The sequence below is a fragment of the Trachurus japonicus genome, chromosome 3, assembly GCF_045865225.1.
Source record: "Trachurus japonicus isolate A0001 chromosome 3, Traja_1.0".
Classification (NCBI taxonomy): Eukaryota; Metazoa; Chordata; class Actinopteri; order Carangiformes; family Carangidae; genus Trachurus; species Trachurus japonicus.
In genome coordinates this window covers 15,705,402-15,729,617 of record NC_140909.1, presented here as the reverse complement: position 1 = coordinate 15,729,617, position 24,216 = coordinate 15,705,402, and the positions used below count along the sequence as shown (strand labels likewise).

Genomic DNA, 24,216 nt, shown 5'->3' with positions numbered 1-24,216 from the left:
AATATACACATCGCACAGACACGCACACTTGACCCTTAAACACACTTTTCCATCTGTTCACTCATGGTCTCCACTCTTGCTGCGCATTTTATGTTTTGTTTTTGTTTTTATTCTTTCAGGTGAATAGACAATGAGTGTGCTGAGTGGATGTGAAAAAAGAACCTTTCATGTAGAAATACTTGCTCAGGGATTTGTGCTTTTGAACGCGCTCTAAACAGCTACATCTGTTGACATGCCGAATATCTTCATTTCATACAGTTCTCAAAAAAGTCCTTCCTTATGTTTATTGTGATGAATGATGCTTCATATTGTAATCGGTGGACTTTTTAAATGTATATTTAATGGCTACATCTGTTGACACAGCCACGCTGTTTATTTCAAGTAATTCCAAAGACTTCTCTTGACTGTAATACAGTACAATACAATATGGCTTATTGTACCCAGTTGACTTTTTGAATGTATTTTTAACAGCCACATCTGTTGCCACCGTTTTGTTTCATCCAACGCCAAAGATGTCCCTTGTTTCAGCTATAAGAAATGATAATGGCATATGCCGTTTGGCAGATTTTTCTTTTTTAATCTCAAAACAATTTGCATAGCATGTGTTTCTCCGCTGGGTGTTTTGCGTCTGTTGTAGCTCCACATCTCATATCACTTTTTTTCGTTTGGCTTAAGACTATCATCTTGAGAGTAAACAGAAAACACGTAAATATAATGTTTTTTGAAGAATAGCCTGAGAGAGGTGCACACCTTCTGCCTCACACCTTCTGCCTCTCCATTTATAAAAAGGGCACAAATGAGCTGTTATCATAACATTTTTTATTTTTGTGAGCATTTACTCCATACCACCAAACATTCCTGTTCTTACATCACAGGGAGAAATCCAAACCAAAAGTATGTCTACTTACTGTAGCAGTCCTAAGTGTCCATATTTGGCCTAATTTTTAATAAGAAATTCTCGTCACTATCATTTCTCTTGACTAAAAACTCCACACATGATTTGCCCACAAATATTTCCACAAGTTGGTCTCTACAGAAATGAAACAAACAATATGATACAGCTATATATCCTGGAAGTAACTCAGTTTGTGGAGGGAATTATCCTCACATTAAGTGTACTCCTTGTAAGAGCTACTTGAGCGCAGAACTGATACGCTGATAAATCTACTGCACACAAGGCAGGGCCATTAGAGCCAGCTACCATCTGCTGTAAGTGAGCAGACAGCATCTGTGAAACCACTGGAGTTACACCAAAGCACATGACTAAACATTAGCGCGCACACTGAGACAGACATAACGACACAAGGAAAGAGCTTTCTGTCCACGTGTGTTGATGCATATGCAGTTGTTTCATTGTGTGTGTCTTCCCACAAAGTTATCGATCACGACGTAAAGTGAGTGGCTAATCAGGGGCTGATGGTGATGTTTTATGTATCCTACATCCATAAAGGCTTGTTCTACAAGACATACACAAAGAGAGACATACACACATACACACTCACACTGTAACACCACTCAACAGAACAGGAACTTTATTGATTTACGCATAATTGGCCTGAGGCCCTTCTTGAGGAGAGAAATATGCATGGCAAGGGATCGCCATGTCAATAAGTGGTGTGCTTGTGTGCGTGGTGTAACTGTACGTTAAGAGGCTGTTAAGACATGTCAGTTGCTGTAAAAACAGAAAACACACACACACATGCACAATTGCTCCTGGGAGCTGGCCCATGATTTAGCTGCTTCATTACCATGTCGGCAGCTAAAATTAACCTTTCTGGTGGACTGTTAACCTTGTGTGTGTGTATGTGTGTGTTTGAGCACACTCGTGATAAGGCAAGTGGCTTTCGTCAAACTGAATGTGTCAAAGTGTTAAGTACATTTCGGTGAATTAACAAGCAGATACAATAAATGAATGCATGACACGCAGAAAATACAGTACAGCACATAACAAGGAATCACAAGAGAGGAAAGCTGTCTGATATGACACAAAATATAACGTCAGACATAAATACACACAGAAACTCCCTCCACTGCGCTTTCACGTCTGTCAAAGTTTGTAATCCTTTTGAAATGGGTGTTCTGTGGATAGGACTGGGTGTCCAGTTTTTATTATGTGATGAACTTATTCATGACACCTACTGCCCAGAACATGTAGTGCTCCGTAATTACAGACTGTACACCTTATTCCCAAGAAGGCAGTAACTGATGAGTAAGTGAGAAAAGAAAATGAGTTAATGGAGGCATGGCATTTTCTGTCACTGCACAAAGGATAAAGAGACAGGTTTTATATTCAGCTCCTGTTCAACACATTATCTTGTCATAAATTGCTTGTTTTGAGTCTTTTAGACAACAGAGTTTCATTCCTGTCTGTAATCAACACACAGAAGCATACGTTTATGACATTATTAGATAATCCGACAAAACAAGAGCAGGGAGGTGACAGAATTTAATTTTGAGGTGCTTAGATAAGTTTGAGATCGCTAAAATTTGCTATACATGTCCCTGCTATACATGTCTCCAATTTTGCTGTATTCTTTTTTCCCCTATCCTGGTGAACCTGTTGCTGCACAAATTTTCTACATTTTGTAACTGCCTATTGACTATTAACTATTGGTTCGTGTGGCATCCGTATTTAAAACCAATTACATGGCTGTCCTGTCTGCATCCTGCCCAGTGTCAGCCCTATATTAATTTGCGTCTCTTCTACTCTTTAATACAGCTGAACTCCCAATAAAACTGTCCCAATAGATTTACATGTTGTCATCATAGTGCATTTTGCTCCTTGGTCTCATTGAGAGCCCCAGGGACCCTAATTTGCACTCATGTACAAATCCTGCGAGCGATAGTTGTTCACAAGATAAATGTCGTCAAGGACTCACACATACTTATTTTCTATTTTTAAAGACTCGATGTCAGACCAACTTCTATAGCTGTCACATGTTTACATGTTTATCTACCTGCCTACCTTCTAGTGCCCCTATCACCAAAATAATAAAATTGTTTTCTAAATGATTATACATCAACACAGGACATCCATGTTTAAAGCTAAGCTGTTAGCTGTGTGTGTGTCTGTGTGTCTTTAGTGTGTGTGTGTGTATGTGTGTGTGTTCTCTAAATGTCACCATAGCTCAATTTCAATAGACTGGTAAGCTATCGATTGGAAGTAATTTATGGTTTGATGTGCCAAGATGAGCCACCTAAGACAAGCTGTCCACCTCCCTTTTAAGAGCTCTATTAGAACTCACACTGAAGATTGTCCACATGTGTGTCACTAAGAGCTAATTTACTCCTACCATACACCATTTAGACCATTACTGGAACGTGCACACACACACATATGCGGATACATGGCGATGGAATGACACTTAATACACACACATCTTTCCCATCTCTACACCAGTCCATCACTTGCTATGTTTCTCTCTCCATTCTTATATATCTGCTCTCACTATATCAGCCAGTCTCTGCTTGATTTATTTATGATACATGTTGGGACTGCGGCTCCAGTAGCTCCCAGTGTGTTTCAAAGAGACATTTAATTTAACATCTAAAGCGAAAGAAGGAAATTAAATTGACCCTCTGTTAAAAGAAAATGGGGCATTTGTGCAGTCTGGCCATAAAATAGACATGAGAAATGCGCTGCAGTGATTCTATTAAAAAAAAAAAATAAGATCAACCTCACAAAATCATTTCATTTCATGATTACAAAGACAACATTGTGTTGAGAAAGAGGGGAACACACAAATCTAGATATTTGCTATATGATTGAAAATATTAAGAAAGTTATTATTTTACTATTATTAAACTTAACATTCAGTCTTTCATTTTTTGCCTCTCTGTCCTCAGCTCCAACGGGACTGTTTCCCCCTCGATTACATCCAGTAAATGAAACCACCATTCAGATAGACTGGGACCCTCCAGTCCAACTCAATGGACCACACCCACTATATCAGGTCAGTTTAATATTCATACCCATGCACAGCCTACGTAGACCTGTGGTAGACCTGTACAGATGTAATTAAAAGCATCATTTTGTGTCAGAGTGAAATATCGCAACATGAATGAATTGACACAGAATTTGGTGCAGACATTCATGGTTCCCAGAGGATGAATCTTAATGACTTTTCTCCTGGTGCCACGATTAGGTTGACATTTGTGATTTTAATTGAAATGTCTCAACAGCTGTTGGATATAAATTTGCTACACATACTCAAACCCCCCCTTCAGATAAATTCTAATCTCTTTGGCGGTCCCTTGACTTTTCATCCAGTGCCACTGTCACGTCAAAATTCTTTGGTTTATGACTAAATATCTGCCAAGCTAGCTGTACTTTGAATTGATTGCTAATTGGCAAATGTTAGCATGGTATGTAAGACCTGGATTTGTAAAATATTATAAATATCAAATAATATACAGTAAATAAGTATTATTATGATTCTGATATACAAAGCTCAAGTGACATGTGTAAAGACAGAGACATAAGTGTATGATTCTACATGTTTTTCTTTGCTCTATTTTTGATTAAAAATATGACAGTCCTAAAACAAAGACTTGTTATTGTTTCTGCAAAATGTTATTCATATTGTGTGTTGTTATTATTTCCAGGTGGAGAGGACAGATGTCTCTTTCTCTGACCCACAAGTTCCTGTTGGGAGAGGAACCAGATTCCCTGGAAACAGTTACTACCAATTTCCCAGTGACACTCTCCCTGTCAACACTGACTTCACAGGTAGTATGTCTAGATATACCTAGGTGTGTGTTTCAGAAAATGAGCAGCATGTCTGTCCGTGTTGCTCTAAACTGTGCATGTGAGTTATATATAGGAGCCTGAGTTTGCAGGTATGTTTTTGTGGTGTGCTGTCTGTGTTTGCGCTGCATTCTCTCAGTCATTCTCTCAGTCTCATTCCTCTAGAATGACTTCCCCAGTCATCTTAAAGGTCAATTATCTTTCTGTTTACCAGCATCATTAGAGGGTTGAGCAGCACAGCCAAACATGTTCTGCTTCATCTGAGAACATCACCCAGTCTGACGCTCATAATTAATGACTGCTGATACTAATCAGTGGGATTTGAGCAGGCAAAGCCTTTCGACTGTCCTGCGCAAACCTTGTATCACCGGTTATGTCTTTCTGTGTGGACACAATATTTAAATAGTTCAAATATTTACAAGCCATGTCGAAGGTGTTTTTTACCCATGTTGAAGTTGTACATTTTCAAAAAACGACTTTACATTTGTGGGTAAAGCATGGTTTTTATTTGTGATAAATTCCTATCTCCATGCAGATCTGTAATCCTTATGTGACAGCGTCCAACTGTAATTGAGCCAACAAAGCTGTCTGTGTTGGTCACATAATCGTGTTGTATCCAAAACACCCAAATATGTTTGCCCCCCACACAGAGGGGTCCATGTACAGTTCATTTTAAAGCCTAACTGTGCGTTCACACCAAAAGCTTCCAAAGCGTCAAAAACGCTCGAGGGTGGGCGTCAGACAAGGCAGCTTCCAAAACGGCAAATATTTTCAGCCGCTTTGGTCGCATGTCACGTGACTGACGTCAAAGTTCGATCGCGCTGGTCATTGGGGAGCCGAAATACAAAAAAAAAGAAATAAAAGGCAGCCGACGGACATCTCTATTCTGACAGGTTGCCGCCGGTTGCCGGTTGCCGCTTAACCGTGTCATAGCTAATTACCCTAAAGTTAACCAGGGTTCAACTTCTCATCTGGTGACGCTTTGGACGCTTTGGAAGCGCGGCGACGCCTGTTGACGCTTTGGACGCTCAGTGTCGCTGGGCTCTCACTGAAAATGAATTGACTTCCGGCATTTTGACGCTTTGGAAGCTTTTGGTGTGAACGCACATTTAGTGATCGCAGCTCACACAGCAAAATGATACTACATTTAAAGTGGCCTTAATGTGATGTGAAGGTGGGGAGAAGGAGTTTTAAATAAAAAACAGGAAGTAATAAGTTGACAACAAAAAGAGGCCACAGGAGCAACCACTTCCTATTAGGCAGTCTTGGTTTCCAATGAAAACTGGTAAATGAGTGCTCAACTCTCCCTTTGGTTTCCCTTCCCCACAAAGGATAACTGTGTTGTATCAATGCAAGTGGCATTAATGTGTATAAGTGTACTAATGTGAAAAGGGCTGAAATAGAGTAAAACAAATGGTAAAAAAAAAGTGAAATACAAAGTTGTAATGCAAATGAATACAACCTATTTTTGTTTAGATATCCCAACGGTTGTATTTCTTATTATTCTTTATCTTTGCACATTGCTGTCTCTGAACGCAGTGTTTGTATCACAAATCAACAAATGATGATTTTTTGATCATATTCATGCCTCTTCAGCACAAAGGTAAATAGATCTGTCAGACTACTACCAGCAAATAGATGATGATTTTTGCTCTTGAGGGTTTGGTCTCATCTCCACTCTCCTCCTTCATAAAGGGTAATGGATCAGACAATCACTTTCAGACCGGATCTATTCTGGACCATCAATGTGTCGGCAGTCCTCAAACCATCGCCCTTTTACAACCATCAATACTAATAGCATCATCTACAGACAATTATTCCCATCGAAGCGCACGGAACAGCGAACAAATCAAAGCCAAATTGGATTATGAATGTAATGCAGTGTAATGCCCCCTCGAGAGTCAATTGATCACTGAGGAAAGACTCGTCAATTGTTGATGTCTTGTGGAAATCTACAGTAGTAACCCCAGAAATAACAAATGTTAAATTTTTATTTGAGTTGAATAGTCTTTGGTGTTTTATGATACGACCTGATGATATTTCAGTCAAAACATATGACAAAATTTGAAACACGGATCGCTTTGAAATCAAGTTCTTTTGATTTCTCAGAAGACTTAACGTACGTAAGATGTAACAAATATTAATTCATTGTTTCCTTAAATAGTTATTTGAGGTTCTTAATGTCGCTTTTTTATTTCTTAACAGGGCCAACGTTATGTATGTTAAATCTAGTTAGGATCTAAAAGGTTTACCATGTAAAATCACTTGATATTTGCCCTTTAACCTCTAATTTTATGGCCACTTTACTAAAATAATTTTAGGCCAAATAGGTTGTTTTCCATGTGCAATTATTGTGGTAGGAGCACATATTTCCATAAATGATAAGTCTGCTCACTTGTGATGAACGATGCTTCTTAATGCTGAATGAATTTAGGGCACTTGAGGTCAATATTTACTACACTGAATCTTACTTTAGATAAAACAGGATTATAACGATATGCAATCATGCTGTGATATGAATACCCTGTAAGTGCTTGTTTCCATAAATGCATGTTAGTCCATTTATCTTACCTATAATGTTTCTGTATCCATAGCCCTATGATGTGACTTCTTGCTCTTCATCTTTGGATTAAGGACTCTGTGCATTAAAATTGGAGTGTGTATTTATATATATAAAAAAAGAAGAATTAACTGGATACTGGTTCAAAACAGATCATATAGTCCTCTATCCTCATTTATAATTCTTCAGTATTTGAGCCTGAAATGGTCTGATTGTAATGAGGATGATGGCCTGCTCATTTTTTCACTAATCCAGATGTATTTCTTCAACACACACTAAATGAAGAGAGATGAAACATCACAAACATATTTTAGAAAAAAGAACCAAAAAAAAAGAAAAATGAATGCGGGAACAAATAGACTTGGATAATTTCCAGACATATCTAATACAGTACATGCTGCAGCCCCACTGCAGCAACTGAGCAGGAAAGAGGGAAATGTTAAATGATACAAATTATTTTTCCTTAATTAATATGATTGATTGCCAGGCATTGACGTTGAGAGGAGAGGGGGAGAAATGTGTGAAGGGAAAGTTTGCACAGACATCATTAGTTTTTCCCCATTTAAAGATTAATCAGAAGAGGCTGGGCTCTTTAATTCTGTCATTTGTATATTTAATGGGCTGCTGCAGAATCTATGGGTGTAATTAGCTAGCTGCCGCGCTCTCATTAATACGCCAGGCTCTGATTAATGCCAGCAGAGAGCTAACATGACTGGAGTTATTCAGGTTATGTTGTGTAGATGATTACACACAACCTCCACTGTTTACTGAGACAGAGAGAGGAGAAACAATAGAATAGCACATGAAACAATACCTTCTAATAAATAAGATTATTTTCAAAACTTAAAATAATTGAGTATTGCTACTTGTTAATGTTGGAATACGACAAAAATCCTCTCGCCACAGCACAAAGAGAACTAAACATTTAGTGTTAACAATCAATTACATTCAAAGCGATCTTTAACCATTTTTTATTTTCTAAAAACTTAATTTCAACAATGATTCTCTCACCTAACTCTAGAGTTGATGGTGTGACGCTAATTGGTTTTATGTACTTGTAGGTCATAAAATGTAATCTTTACAGTACATTAACTAACGTATCACTCATTATATTAAAAAAGAAAACCTCAGACTTTGATACAAAGGAACTGTGAACAATTCATTGATGTGTTTATTGAGGAGAAGCTGAGCTGTAGGAAGAAATTCCATGCTTTCTATCACTGGTTGGATGGATGTGAGTGCCAAGGATGATGTTGCTTGCTCGGTTGGTTGGTTGGTCAGTCGGACTGTTCGACACTTTCCTCCAAACCAGGATGTCTTAGCATGAAATGCCCTTAAATTTGCAGAAATATCAGAATGGGCAGATTGCCAGGAGAACACTGTGAAAACATTTGTGCTCCTCAGAGGATGATCCTAATCAATTAGATTGTTGAGCACATTCATCCTCCTAAGGGGATGAAGGATTGATTTTAACAGCCCCACAGTTGGTGTAACACTCTAGACAAACTTTCCAATTTAAGGCATGTCACTTCTTTTTTTTAATTTAGGAAAATAATAGGCCAGTCGTTAAAGTAATTACTTTGGGGACAAAGTAAGGAAGACGAGTGGCAAATTGAAAGAACTTCATTATATAGTATATCAAACTTGATTAATGGTTGTCTTTGGTTTTTTCACAATCATTGTTTAACATTAAGCATTACCTTGTGATGCATTAGGGTCAGTTGTAGAGTGTTTGTGTACATGCATGCTGGTGTTTTGTGTTTGTGTGACTCCTGTGTTCAGCAAGTGCATGTGTGTGTGTGTGTGCCATGTACTCTGCATGTGCAACAGAGTCACCTGTCATAATGTGTGCTCAGGTTTGCCTGTTGATGGCTCCAAAGTGGTTGTCAGTGTGAAGTAGCACAAGTCCTGTGGGGGAATCTGAAGGAAGTAATGCTGAGCACAAGCAGTGTCACTTAGACGTTGTACATTTGGACGAAACACCTTGGCCAAGCATGTGTTGACAGTCTGTTCCTCCCCATCACACAGGCTCACGAAACATACTGTACAATAGTTATACACATACAGAAGGCAAAATAAAACAAAGATCAATACAACACATGCAGTACAGTATATACATGATACATGCATACATTAGTGGTCACAATGGCTGGTCTGTATTTGCAAATAATGACTGAAAATCTATTTAATCACTTTATTAACAATTACTCCTGTTTGGCAGGTGTGAAGTTTTTTGAATTCTGTACTTTGGGGTCCACCTTTGGACTATAATGCATCATAGCACAGTTGAGGATATTGTGCATCTTTTCTGTATGGAGATGCATCATCTTTACCATTTCATGTATGTGACGATTGCACAGTTCTGTTTTGAATTGTATAATATATGAAGATGGACCATTAGTTACGTGCTTCTCTGACCTCAGGTCGTATGAGTGTGTGTTAGGGTCATTTTGCTCCACGTGTAGCATTGGTGTGTATGACTTGTGATGAATATGTGCCTCCTATGATGATGACGTTCACTATAGAAAACACAGTTTGATGTTGTCTGTAGTCTCTTTTACCACACAAAAAAATATGTACAAATTTGAGCAGTAATATAAGGAGAGAAGTGGGGTTTGTAGGAACGCGCAGAGTGGGGAGTAAAACAGGTAGAAGGGGAATTGAAGATGCAAAGAGGGAAAACATTCAGACAAGGCAATAGTTCTAGAAAAAAAGAGGAATGAAAAGGTCACGAAAAAGAAGAGGAAGGTTAAAAGCAGTGGGAGAAAGGAAAGGATGAGAGATGAGAGGAGGGTGGTAGAGAGAGAGAAGGTTAAAACGGGATAATGTAATGTCAGGTATCTGTCATGACTTCACTCATCTTTGTGGTGACAAGGTCATGAATGTAAATGACACATGTCCACTTGATGTACAGAATGCAAGTCAATGCAATGTAAAGAACATTTTTGTCTTAGCTGAATGCTACAACCACAGTTACTGTACTATTGATTTTCCACACTATTGAAAATGTGGACAAACCAGAATGGGTCAATTTTGTATTTTTTTCTTACACTCTTACATTTATACCTTTTATTAAGGTGCATCTCAGCCTCCCATTTTTGAAAGATAAAGTGTGGCATTTCTTTTCTTAGATTCTTTTATATTTATTTAGTTGTATACCCACCGTGTCCCATAAAGCACGTGTCTACTGCTGACCAAGTCCAGAAGGATATTTTCAATATGTACATTTATGTATGGACCTCTGACACACCTAACTGCTATACTTGTTGCCAGTACTGGCTGTGATACTGCTTGTACACCTACAGGCTGTATGCCTGCTGTAGACCTCATGCAACTTTGCTCACACAACAGATTGTTAAGTTGTCTGAGATAAATTATTGTTTTTGATCCTTTCAGTTCACAATCGTTTGCTCTAAACCAGCAGCACCTGTTGCAAATAGACTGACGGAAAAAGTACTTTTCATTCAAATTAGTGTAAAAACCGGGAGCTTTGAGACATAACCTGTAGTCTGTATTCATCTTGAGCGTGCCATGTAACTGTTTGACTTCTCTCCTTCTTAAGTGAATTCACACACTAATTATTTTACACCGGCTTCTGATGAACCCTCCGTTCAACTCCTTAGATCTTCCCACACTTCTGTTTTCTACAGAGACAAAAAGAGCTGAGGAAACGCACACGTACTCATAGACACACATAAAACCGTATGGTCTGTGTTGCTGTGGATCTAGTAGTGGATTAAGATTCAATCTCTGATCCTAAGTAACATGACAAGACAGTACGCTGGATGAATTCTCTGCACTGTGGGTGTTTGACGCACTCCTTTTCCCCCCAAGTTTCCCACATTGCCAAATCTTTGATTCACAGTTTTTGAATGTGATGCAGCAACAAACCCTTGCATAAAAGAGTCTTGTAACTTTAAAATGCTGAAAAATGTGCTAAAAACCTATAATATCTCTCCTAAATCAACTACCACAAGTATGTTGATATTAAGGGAAGCCTGAGTGGACATTTACAATGATTCAATTACTTCTATTTTCATCAAATTTGTATCTGTTGAGTCCACTCCATCTTTTAATTACTTCATCTTTTCTAAATTATACAATGGAAGATTAAGGTTTTAAGAGATAAAAGCAAGAGATTGAGAAGTGAGAGCTGTTTAAGTCGTGGAGGCAGGTTTGCCTGCTCAGGCTACTCCTCTGAAGTCCATGTTTTCCCTTAAGTATCTTAGTCGTAAGATTACCCCAGACAGTTGGCTTATAGAGGAAATGAAGTCGGCCTCGAACTTTGTTGGTGTTTGGGAAACACTGAACGTAGAAGATATGTGAAGATATAGGGGAAATACATTCACACATCCCTTGTTTCACACATCCCATTTCTCGTTCACTTGTAAACAGACACATATACGTAGTATACCAAACTTGACTTTAAAGACAGCAATTGGCCTCCAAAGTGAAGTCTGGTATACCATATACAGTATACTATGACAGAAAAGGTTGTGGCTGGCTGTTTAATTACACTTGTGTTGTGCAAGTGGTGTCAAGCCAAAGTCTTAATTCAGAATATTTGGACATACAGACAACATATTTGCATACAGAGATGTAAGCACAAATTTTGTGCCCTGACATCTTCCACAACTCAACCCGTATGGGCCCATAAGTTTGCATCCTGTGCTCTTTTAAGTATTAAAAGGGACATGTGTGGTTCCTCAGCTTCAATGTATTCTTTCATAACCGTGTGACAAAATTGCAAAACAAGTATTAGATGTGTGAGGACCCATGTGAAATGAATTCCTGTGAACAAATTAAAGTAAATTAAATATTTTGCCCCCATCTCACACTTGTTCCTCATCTTACTTTGTATCAGGTGTTGAGTTGAGTTTCAAGACTCGGTCCCTAGATGGCCTGCTGCTCTGTGCTTTCTCTCCTGGAAATCAAGAAGAGTTCCTGGCTGTTCAGATGAAAAATGGGCGCCCTTACTTTTTGTTTGACCCACAGGTATGTAAAGCCATTTTTTAAATACTTTTAAGATAATGAATGGAAAAACTGCTACATCTGTGAAGATTAATTTCTTTCGATTTTTCAACCCCTGCATCTGCATACCATTACTGTAGATAAACACCAGAAGTTGTAGCAAGCATGATGTTGTTCCCCACTTCAGTAGAAGTTGCAAAAATTAAGTTTAGTTTGAAATATACTTCTGTCTTAGTGGCTATTTAACCCATTTTGTTATACCATGTACTAAATCTTTTTCATGCACATTATCTTATTTGTTTTTATTTCTGACTTCTTCACATCATACTTAGTTGCTCACCTTGACATGCATTTCCCTCTTTTTTCCTCTGATCCACCTCTGGCTCTCCATCTTTCTCTCTCTCAAGCTTCCTGCGTCTCCTATTTCCTTACTCACTAGCTCTCATCTAATAAATGTGATCTGTAGCCCCTCGTTGGTTTCTGTCAGGGAGACAGGGAAAGGGGAAAAAACTTTGAAAGTGTGTCAATGTTTGAATTGGACTGCAATTAACTCATTCCCTGCAGTCACCACGCGTGAATACCAATTGCAAGCTAATTAAGCTTTGCACCCTGGCACACATACACACACACACACGTAGAAATACACAGCCTTGCTTCCCTTATCCATCCATACAGACACATGTAGAGGGGTTAAAGAGTCAACGACTTCAATGATGAAAGTGATGATGGGAGATGATTACACATGCTTCCATGAGGCCACCAACTAATTACACACTCAAACAAATAGACACACTTAGGCTTTTGCTCCTATCACTGCTACTATCCAATCCTGTTATCATAACGTCTCCATTTAAATGGAACTATAGGATGTATCACCATGCGCAGCGGGTTTTATGCCACTGAATGGGACTTTGTTGATTTGCAGTGTTGATGTGCATGTCTGTGGTTATGTATGTACCTGGAAGAGCAATTGAGTGGATGTGTGTCTTCTCCAACTGGGTTGATTCCTTTGTTTAGGCTAGTTTGGGGTAATTAACAGTGGGAGTGGTGTCATGGCTTATTAGTCTTCCCCTAGATACATATAGCTGGGCCCATTACTTCCCCCTATTAGCCTGTTGAGCTAGCCTAATGGGATTACCAGTGCAGGGGGGGAGTAATTTAGCATGACACAGGCAAGTGATATGCTCATAAATATGTGCACATGCGAGTTGCCACACACATACTTTGAAACGCACAGAGAAACACTCTCTTTCACATGTTGAATAGATAAACCAATCACTGGAGCTTGATTACTGTCAAACACACACACCTACACAGAGTCACACTCACACATATGCACCTACAGTTTACACCCTAACAATAATTTACAGTCCTTCACTGTTTGATGAAAAAAAGCATTGTAATCTTCAAAAGCATTTATACTAAAAGTTATTCATGTGAACCAGTGCATACACATTTATTGGTGCTGGTTCTTAGAAGCTACACCTATTTCTGATATTAGAGGGCTTCCTGTTTCCAAACACACACAAAACATGTAAGGTGTTGCTGACTCACTGACAGTTGAAGTTGCACCATTGCTCTACTGTCCAATGTTGGAGTTTCCCCACTGGTCTTTGCTCTTCCAAAATGAATCAGCAGTGTTGCCAACTTGACACCTTTGTCGCTAGATTTACTGCCTTTTCAGATCTCTTTTCCAACATCTAGCACCAACTCTAGCAGAGGTTTGGACAAATAAGTAAAAGAGAGGTGACAATATTGCCCTGCAAGCATGAGGTTGTACTTCCACTCTGTTGCCTTGCATTGAATGAGCTTGTTAGCTTCCCTCTGAGGGATCATCTTACAAATAAATATAAATCATAGTACAGCCATTGTCTTAACTTGTACGGTGACTTTGTTAGACGTAGGTGCTTGTTATAAAAATAATTCTACTAGCAGCAGAGCAGTTGTTTGGAAAGAGCTATGAAATAAGTGCCGGTAACATACAGTCTTTTCATACTTGTCCTGTTTTTTGACAACAGAAACAGCTCAACATGTAAATGAAAGGAGCCTGGCAATAGCAAGTGGTCTCACAAAATGGGGATCTGAAGATTCCAGGTGAACAACTGTCATCTTGTGATCTTTTTAAACTAAAGTGGGATGACATAACAGTTCACCTGCCCCAGATGCCATTGATACTTGTGGAATTTTTGGTGAAAAAGTACAGCAAATGACTGTACAGTTCAAAAAGTTTATCATCACCATCTGTACTCATCTATTTCTTTAACACTACAGAGGTTTGAATGGGCTGGTTCATAAAAAAAATGTACTTATGCTACAAGGACCAATATAATGAATACAAATCATTTTTTTAAATGGTGTTTTAAAATTATGAATTGTGATGGAGATATGGTCAAAAGTATTAAAAAAGTTTTATATTTATCTTGACTGGCATCGACTGAACGATATGTTATACTGAAATCAGATGGGAGACATGAGGGTTTAGTGAAAGAGATGAAGAAACAGAGAAAATGGAAAAAGAGATCTGAAAGTTATCTGACAAACCACTTCAACCTGTTCCTATAAGAGACTGACACACGCATAAACACACACAGAGTCAGGGGCTGTCAAGTAAAGCCAGGAAAGACACCAGCGTAGCACTTTGGATAAACCCTTTTTAGTTTCTGTTCAGGCACTCCTCAACTGATGCTTCTCAGTAAAACAGCCACCAGTCTTCTGCCTGTTAAACAAATCTACTGGGTTAGTAAATAAGTTCTTAATGCCTTGCTCAAGGGCATCTTGTTTTAGCCGTTCTTCCAATCGCAGTACTTTCCCTATAGATTTAACTGTGTGTGTTTGTTGAGAAAGGAAGCAGTACAGAAACTCCCCCTGTGTTGTCTTGTTAAGCAGAGCTGTCTAACAAAGGTAGTAAAGATGTCAGAGGCTGATATACTCTGGCATTCATACATTTATTGATCTCATCATTAAATCTTCATCACTCTGTGTGTGTGTGTGTCTGGATGTATATGTTGGTGTGTTTGAGTGGGTGTGCACGTATCAGTTACTCTCGTTTTACTACATTACTCTTTGCCTACTTGCTAAAAGCTGATCACAACAATGATGTCATACTTAATAGGTGGCAAAAAGCCCTGTAACAACACTTTGATGATTATATGTGTATGTGGTGCGCGTTGATGTGTGTCATCAATTATTGCCTAACCTTGTTCGCGCAGCAGAGTGATAAAGAAGCAATAATTTAAAATGTTACAAAGTAAGCATGTTTGATTGCACTGTGATTTTAAAAGTGGTCTATGTTGAGCCAGAGGTCACAGATTTACTTTAGCGATTACTGTAAAACACAGTTGCCAGACCTATGGTCAGAGTCAGGAAACAAGTATAAGTCAATTGGTCGTCTTCACAACACCATTAATGTGTATGTGTTTTAATTCTTGCCCATGGGTGTGTGTGTGTGTGTAGGGCTCAGCGGTGGCTGTGAGTGTACAGGGTGATGGAAAGCGACGCTACAATGACGGACAGTGGCACAACATCATAGCAACAAGGCGAGGGGCCGTGGGAACACTCCTTGTAAACAATCAATACAAAGGTAACTCTTCTCATGTTCATACCGACCACGTCTGTGTGTGTAATCTCTCTGTGAGAACATAAATAAGAGCAAATCTGTGTTCGCCTGTTCAATTGAGGATTTGCACATGTGCTTGTGAATAGTCTGAGGCAGACAAATTATGTGTGTGGATGTGAGTTTCTATGTATGTAAATCCCCCAGCTCTGCATGGAAGTCTGAGCCAGGTTAATCCTAGCCACTCTGTGTCTGATGAGAAAAATACTGTTTCATACACAGAAACACACTAATGTGCCCCAGTTGCCACTAAAATATGTCTTCAAACACTTTCTTTCGTTGTAGGTAAATGTGGATAGTGACTAAAAGAGTAAAACCCTTCTCACACTCAGTCTTTCTCTTCTGTTCTGTTCTTTACCTCGTCTCTCATATGTTGTCTTTCTCTTTATTCAAATATGCCCCATCCTTTATTTGTGCTATTCTCCTTCTTTCTACTCATTTTCTTTGCTCTACTACATTTATGTGTAATACCTTCATCCTTATCATCAGGAAGTGGTTCAGCTTCCAGTGGCAGCACCATCATTGGTGAGAACACGGGGGTATTTGTTGGAGGACTTCCTGAAGACTTTACAGTGCTTAGACATGATTCAGGTAAATCCATTTCCACTCACTCCCCTTTTGATAATTAATATTTATAATCTCTAACTTAGATTGATTTGATCATTTTTGGCTATTTAGCTCAGTTTAGCTATTGCTTATTTCTCTCTATATACTTAAATGCATCTCCCAAAACGTTATTGGCCAGAAATTCATGTTAATAGCGTTAATTTTTGTCTGTCTTACCAGGTGATGCCCGACTGGTTCGACAGAGTTTCTCTGGTTGCCTCAAAGACATGAGTTTTAAAGTGACTGACAGTCCCTCGGAAGAATGGAGATCTCTGGACTGGGCAAAGGCCACAAAGAAGGTGGCAGTGTATGAAAACTGGGAAGGATGTCCTGTTCAGACTGTGGATGGAGCCCATTTTCTGGGTCATGGTAGGATCTCAGTGATTGTTGTTGATAATGGTTTTGATGTTTTTTTGTTAGTTTTTTGAATTTTTATTTCCTTCAAAAGGGCAAAACACATTAACACAAGGTCTTACTCACTACCGAGATTTATATTTATTTATGCTGTGTTACAGAAACGTGACTATAGGCAATGGAGTATTAACATTGCAGAGGAGAAGACAACCTCTGTGTTGTGTATTAGTCATACGAAAGCTGTGTTCAGATACAACTTAAACTTAATTGTTAGTGCTCCTAATACACTGGCAACTCTGTATATCTTAATAAGATGCTTGCTGGAGGTGTTTGTGGTAATGAGGTTGCTGCTTCATGTTGATAAATATGATTATGATAGGTTCATTGGTCTCAGTGTGAAATATCGAGTTCATCAGTGTAAGTTTCTTCCATTATTGCTTTATAAAAGGGCCTGCTCCTCTAATCTGTTATTTGGCTCTCACTTCGGAATAAATATGACTCCAAAAATATATTTTTACAGGTTCCCAATAAAGCAAAAAAAATTGGTTTTCTTTCTTTAGCCTAGAGTCTGGTTGTAAAATGGCACGTTGTTGGTAATTATTTCCTCCTTGTCTCAGGTTACCTGGAGCTGGCCAGAAAGGTATTCAGTGGAGGACAGGACTTTCACATCTCTATGGATTTCAGAACAGACCAGCTGAATGCACTTTTATTCTTTTCATACAATACACAAACTGAAGACTACATGCTGGTAAGGAGCAGAGACATTGTCGATGTTTCAAATACTACATGGCTCAAATACTGAAAACACACAAATCAAAGTTGAGAAGCACATGACAAAGCATCAGCTTGTGATGTTGTGTTTGTCGGTCTGTATTTTAAGGTGGAGCTGGAGGGTGGTCTCCTGTCCTTCATTCTTGCTTCTGAAGGTCATGTGACTGAACTAAGCATGTGGGTGGGGCTCAGCTACTGCGATGGAGACTGGAAACAGTTGTCTTTCGCAAAACGCGGCTCACTCATCTCTGCTGCAGTCAACGACTGGGCAGAGGAGACAAGGGGGGGAGGAGCAGGGAGGTTGAGAGTTGACTCCCCCTTGTACTTGGGGGGCGTGCCAATGGACCTTGTGCATCCTGCTCTGGACAGCCGAAGTCACAAACACGGTGAGATGCATGTATGCACAGAGACAGTATCAACAGAAGAATATGAAAACAGTCCAAATGAATGGCAATAATGACAAAGCACATTTATTGTATGAGTTCAGGGTATGCTACAGTGTAAAATGGCAACAAGCATATCACCAAGTGTACTTTTCACACTTTCTTTTTCTCCCTCTCCCTCTCCTTCTTCTACCCTCTACCCACCCCTGTCCTTTTTCACAGGCCTAGGAGGTTGCATAAGGGATCTGAGTATAAGAACTGAAAAAAACCCTTCTACCAGTCAAAGTATAAATCTCTCTGTTGCCTCCCGCCGTTCTGTTAGAGTCTACTTAGATGGCTGTCCCACCACCGAAAGTCGGTTCAACTGCAGAGGAAATGATTCGGAGTTGGTGTATAGTGGGAGAAAGACACAAGCCATAGATTACAATCTACAGCCTTTCACTGGTAACTATGCACAGTCTGCATGTACATAACTACTACTACACAAAGACCACCTGAGAAGGAAGGGAGAAACTCATGAAAAGTCTCTACACATCATTCAAATTCCAAAACATTGAACCATCAATGCTGTAATAAGTAAATGTAATATCAGTGACATATCAACAACTGCTAAGATGCATCTCTTTGTGCATATGTCTCACTGTAAGAATATTTGTCTTTCCATCCCACCCCCCTTTTCTCTCATGTTCAAACACACACATGCACACTTTCAAGAGTACTTGTACAGGTTTGTGGCCTTGGCTGCAGGAGGCTGGGCAGCAGGACCTTGGCAGAGAGGACGCAGCCGAGGCAGAGGTAAGAACAGAACATGTGATGATGACGATGATGATGATGATGATTATGACGATAATGATGATATCATAACAATGCACTCTCACATGCACACCTCCCTCGCACAAGTCCAAATGATGCAGTGCACGAGCACAGTACACATTTGTTTTTACAGTATCTTGTACAGTATCTTCCTCTCTCTCTATCCACCCTCTATCTCACACACTCTAATAGTATGAGATAATGATAAGACCCTTAAGCCCATAGGAGAGTTAAAGCCCCTCATACTGTGTGTGCTCCTCTTTACGTGTAATATATGTTTGTGTGATCTGTTGTGTAATCTGTCCTCACTTACAAAAGAACATACATTAACTGTATAGTTGATTTGAATGATTATCTGCAAATAGAAACTTCATTAACTCAGACAACTTTGGCACATTGAGCAAGGGGACAATGTAGTGTTTCTCTTTGTTCCTAACAGATTTTGGATGTAAAAGTACTGCTATCTTGTACAGTATCTGAGACTTATCCAAAGCCAGTGATATTACATGTGCCTGACAGTATGAGAGATTGATAAGGCCTCTATAAAGGGCATCCCAGTAAAAGGCTGTTAACCCAGAATGGCCTGTGTGGTCCCTTGTGTAATATAAAGCTGCTCGTTAGTAGTGAACGATACACTGGTAGGTCTCAGTACACCATGCTATGACCAGAGAGAGGAGAGATGTGGAGGGGAGAGAGGGAGGAAGTGCTAAAAACATTAAGAACTGAGGAGAAAAGAGGCAGATGAGGGACAGGGACTGAGAGGAAATGGGGGGGAGAAGGGAGTCAAAGAAATGGCAGAAAAGGAAGAAAACTAAAAGTGAGAGAGTGGAGGAAAGATACAAGGTAGGTGGCAATGAAGAGATAAAAGGGATGAAATCAGGAAGATGTAATAATCACTGAAGTGGAGAAGGAAGGCGTCGTAGTGAAAAAGGAAGTTAATGACGGACAGAAGAACAACAAAGAGGTGAACGATAGATTGAACATACAAACTGTTTTCTGCATGACAATATCTGAATTTCTAATTTCCCCTTTTTGGCAGTTTTAAGGATTTATTACTGACAACCAGTCGACGTCTGGACTAGGAACAGACTGAGTATGGTAGAGGTGGCTTTGAAGAGCGATGGAAGTATGGATGGAAGTGGTTATGAGGTAGTGAGACAGAGACAGAGAGGGAGGGAGGGTGGAAAGGAGATGGACCATCATGAACTACAGGGGGTGTCAGAGAGAGAAAGAAGGGGAGTGCTATAGAGAAGGAGGGAGGCTGATTGCTGTGAAATATTGCCCAGAATGAATGGCTGGCTGTATTAAATCAGTGCTGAAAAAGTTACTACTCTCATAAATACTATTTATGCTAATGGTGAGGTATGATTTACTGGGCCTATTAAAACACAGAGAGATGGGGGATGCTTTTTCTTTAACCTCATGTGCTCCCGACCTGTTGTTTTGCTTTTTTCTCTTTTTTCTCTGGTTCTTCTCGTTCTTTTGTCTTTGATTCTCACACTTGTTTCATTATGTATTGCCTTGTTTAATTACTGTATGTGGTTGTTTATTTATTTGCTCGTAGTTCTTTATCTCTCACTCTGTCTTGATTCACAGTAATCTGCTCTTGTCATGTTGACTCATTTTTTTGCCCCTCTCTGACTCTAGTACCCAGGGTTGTGGCGCCTCCCACCTCTTTGCAGAGCTTCAATGGCTTCAGTGCCAGGGTGAGCTGGGTGCCACCCACTGGCGACATCAGAGGGCTGATTGACAGATATGAGTTGAAGGCCTACAATAGAGACCGGCCAGATGCACCACCCATCCAGGCTATTTACCTGGCCAATGGAAATTTCACAGGTAAAACATGTGTTTACCTTCCTAGTCTAAAAGAAATCTCTCCATTTCTGTTTTGTCTTTTTTTTAGATGCAGATACTTACAGTATTAAATCTGAATCTTCCCTAGTAACAGCAAGATAAACATCACATGACAAATGTATCTTAACTTGCCTATGTTGTCTTGTTAAACTTATTGCAGCTGTTTTCCTGCACCAACTTGTGGGACCTGTGCGGGCATGTTGGCCCTTTGTGAAAACACATTCACGCTGCCTTTTGCACTCACTTTACCTCTATTTCTCATACAAACACAAACACATACACACTGTCCCAGGCAACCCTGTTAATGTCTCCTTGGCAAGTCCCCAGCTTTAGGAGACTGTCTCCATTTGGAACAAGACACTCAGGACTACCCCAATGATGTCATACCCTGGCATCGCTCCTTTTCTCTCTCTCTCTCTGTTGCTCACTTTTCGATCTTTCCTCACTTCATCTTTTATGATGATGATGATGTGTGCGTCCGCTGCTGCTATTCGTCCCTCCTCTCATCCACTCTGCCATGTCTCCAGGCAAATATGAAGATGAGCTCTCCGTCTCCGTCTTTCTCAGTGTCTCTCTCGCTGCTCCCCATTCCCTCCCGCTCTCTTTGCCAGACATTAAGTCCACCGTGATAAGGCTTCTTGTTAATTTATGATGGCCTCGACACCTGACTGCAGAATTACACCAACGGCTAAAAAACACAGAAAGCAAATGAGGGTGTAATGGCAGCGGAGTGGGGCCCTGGCCCTTAATTGAATTAAAAGACATGGGTAGGGGAGAGAGAGAGAAAGAGAGAGAGAGGGAGAGAGAGCAAGGCAAGTACAGGGTGACTGGACACAGAGCGTGAGGAGAGTTGGAGGGGGTGGAAGAGAAGAGAGGGGAGTGACTTAGGAAATATAGAAAGGAGTTGAGAGGGCCGAGACGGCTAGGACGAAAAACATCAGAGAGACGTCTGAAGCTTTACAATTAGAATGGACTCGCTTTGTTTGCCAGATGCAGTAAATTTGCTTAGCAACAGCGGAGCATAGAAACAAGTAAAGCATTTAAATCGCCCAATTGAAGCAGTTTGATACGTACTTCAGTTACAACAGGTTCTAACACACACGGAAGGAGACTGTAAAAGACATTTAGTCTGGCAGGGCATGGCTGTCATTAAGGAAGGTGAAAGTATCGGCTATATTGGAACTGTTTACTATTTATATTCTTAAGTAAAGCTGAAGCAAAGATGATGCCTCAGTAGTTCAGTCAAGTGGGTATCGTACAAAGTTACTTTATTTTGGGGACCAAGTTTCTCTCTGTCTGTGTTTTCTGTGTCATTTCTTTGTCTCATTCCCTCTGCGACATTTTTCCTCTCCAGGTGTGTTGTCAGGTCTAACACCAGCCACCAGATACATCGTCACTGTGAGCGCCTGCACTCCTATTGGCTGCACTGAAAGTCTTCGTCACGACAGCGGTGACAATAATGATTTAAGATCGAGCCTCACAACCCCGCAGGAAGGTAAATCTGTAAGCACAAACAATACACACATTCACATACCCAAGCACAAAAGTTCTGTCCTTCTCTTTCCTTCACCAGGAGCATTAAATTATGATTGATTGTGCATGTACAAACACACTCAGGCACTCTCATCCTGTCTCCTCAGTGACAGAGATTTTTTAGCTCCTAAGAGGGGAGAAGTGGAGAAACAAGACAAGACACAGGAATAAGTTGGATTGGGATAAATAGGAGGAGTGATAGGAGAAAAAAAAGATGACTGGATAGGGCAAGATGCAAAATGACAAAAGAATGAAGCATGTTGCGAGTGAGTTAAAGGCAGACAGTACGGAGTAATATTTTACATTTTTCTCGTCCGGGAGGTCGTGGAAAGAACAAGAGGAAGAGGAAAAGAAAAATTTCTCTTCATATGTTAGTCACTACATTAATCTATGTTGGACTAACTGGCCTTGTTGGGAAGATAATGTGACGGCAGGGGTCAGTGCAGAGACAGCAAAAATCAATCTGAAGTAAAAGAAGAAAAAAAACAGATTACTGTATTGATTCTCACTGAGCGCAGAGTTAAGACACTGGACCATGTTAGGAAGACTGGACGTAGAACTTATTTGAAATGTATTTATTTATCATAAATGCATCACTTCTCCAAAAGCACACTTTACTTTCTTCACCTTATGTCAGAGATCTATGAAAAAAATAAAACAGATGTTCTGCTAGCTTTTAATCAATTGAATAAAGATTTTGATAACATTCAGAATATCTTCTGACATATCATGGAATAGATATGATGTTGTTTAATATACTGTAATAATATTTTACTGTTACTGATAATATCTGCTATGTTTTAGTATTACTGTAATATTGACTTTCCCCCCCTGATTCCACATACACATAATAATTTTTGAATAAAATGTAATTTGTTGAAAAGGACCGAGTGATATGTCACTAGTTTCCCTTTGTTTGTACCAAACACTGTATTTGTTATAACATACAGTACACCGTTTATAATGGAATATTTTCCTTTCAGCACCAGATGCTGTCTCTCCTCCAGCTGCAGTCTCATCCCCCTCAGCACTGTATGTAACCTGGGAACCTCCAGCAAGGTAAGTACCACTTCTGCTCTCACATCAGGCCAAATGTGTATGTTGTTTCATTGTCATTTTGTTCATGTTTGAGTTGTAAGTTGCTACATAAGCTAGTACACTTCTGATATTCAGTTATAAGGCCTTGGGCAACATGTTCAAGTTTGAATAGATTATTTTGTAACCTGCTACTTTAAGAAAACAGTAAAGGCAGCGGTTTAGTAAACTGAATTATACATACAATAAACATGTTGTATTAGTAACTACAGTTCATTCTGCTTTTATTTTGAATCCCTATTTTTCCACCCTGAATAAACATGTCATAAATAAAAACAATAGATTTTCACATCAAAATGGTACATGTTAAATATAACATAATAATATTCCCCTTATTTCTTTTTTGTTCCAATGATAGGCCCAATGGAGGCATTACAGAGTACCTCCTCTATCACAACAACCAAATGGTCTACAGGGGGCAAGAGAGACAACACAACATCACTGGTAAAAAGGAGAGAGCGTGTGTATAAGTGCGTGCTGCAGCGTAGCTGTGATTGTGGACGGATGGGGCCTCGGTGTAAAGAGAACGGGAAGAGTGAAGAAAAGCAAAATGGAGTGGGGGATTAGCATTTGAAAGAGGAAAGAGCATCTCAGTCTTTACCAAGGGAATACCACTTTGAAAAAGAGCACTAAACACTCACGCACACGCACACACCAACAAGAAAATGAAGCAGCGGAGAAACAAAGCACACTAAACGTCAGCGCACATGCATACACACAATTTGCTTTGAAAGCTTTCACTAAGGAGAGTTAAAGAAGGTATGAAACACATGTCTTACCAGTGAGAATACAGTGGTGCACCACATTGCAAATACACACACACTGAGATACACAAACATACATGTGCAAACATGCCATATACAGGGATGTACAGTCGTATACACAGCAGAGTCATCTTTATGGCATTTTATATGAG

At 39.6% G+C, this 24,216-nt stretch overlaps 1 protein-coding gene across 1 annotated transcript in view; it reads left to right on the top strand.

The window, feature by feature from the left end:
• ush2a (Usher syndrome 2A (autosomal recessive, mild)) overlaps positions 1-24,216 on the top strand; it is a 184,947-nt gene that overhangs the window by 59,425 nt on the left and 101,306 nt on the right. The window contains exons 28-41 of the mRNA XM_085764102.1: positions 3,847-3,953; positions 4,606-4,729; positions 12,172-12,302; positions 15,732-15,858; positions 16,381-16,482; positions 16,678-16,866; positions 17,469-17,599; positions 17,732-18,008; positions 18,228-18,449; positions 18,720-18,800; positions 20,466-20,654; positions 22,027-22,167; positions 23,189-23,264; positions 23,659-23,744. Of these exons, the coding sequence (XP_085620228.1) occupies positions 3,847-3,953; positions 4,606-4,729; positions 12,172-12,302; positions 15,732-15,858; positions 16,381-16,482; positions 16,678-16,866; positions 17,469-17,599; positions 17,732-18,008; positions 18,228-18,449; positions 18,720-18,800; positions 20,466-20,654; positions 22,027-22,167; positions 23,189-23,264; positions 23,659-23,744 (1,983 nt within the window). The remainder of the gene's footprint in view (positions 1-3,846; positions 3,954-4,605; positions 4,730-12,171; positions 12,303-15,731; positions 15,859-16,380; positions 16,483-16,677; positions 16,867-17,468; positions 17,600-17,731; positions 18,009-18,227; positions 18,450-18,719; positions 18,801-20,465; positions 20,655-22,026; positions 22,168-23,188; positions 23,265-23,658; positions 23,745-24,216) is intronic.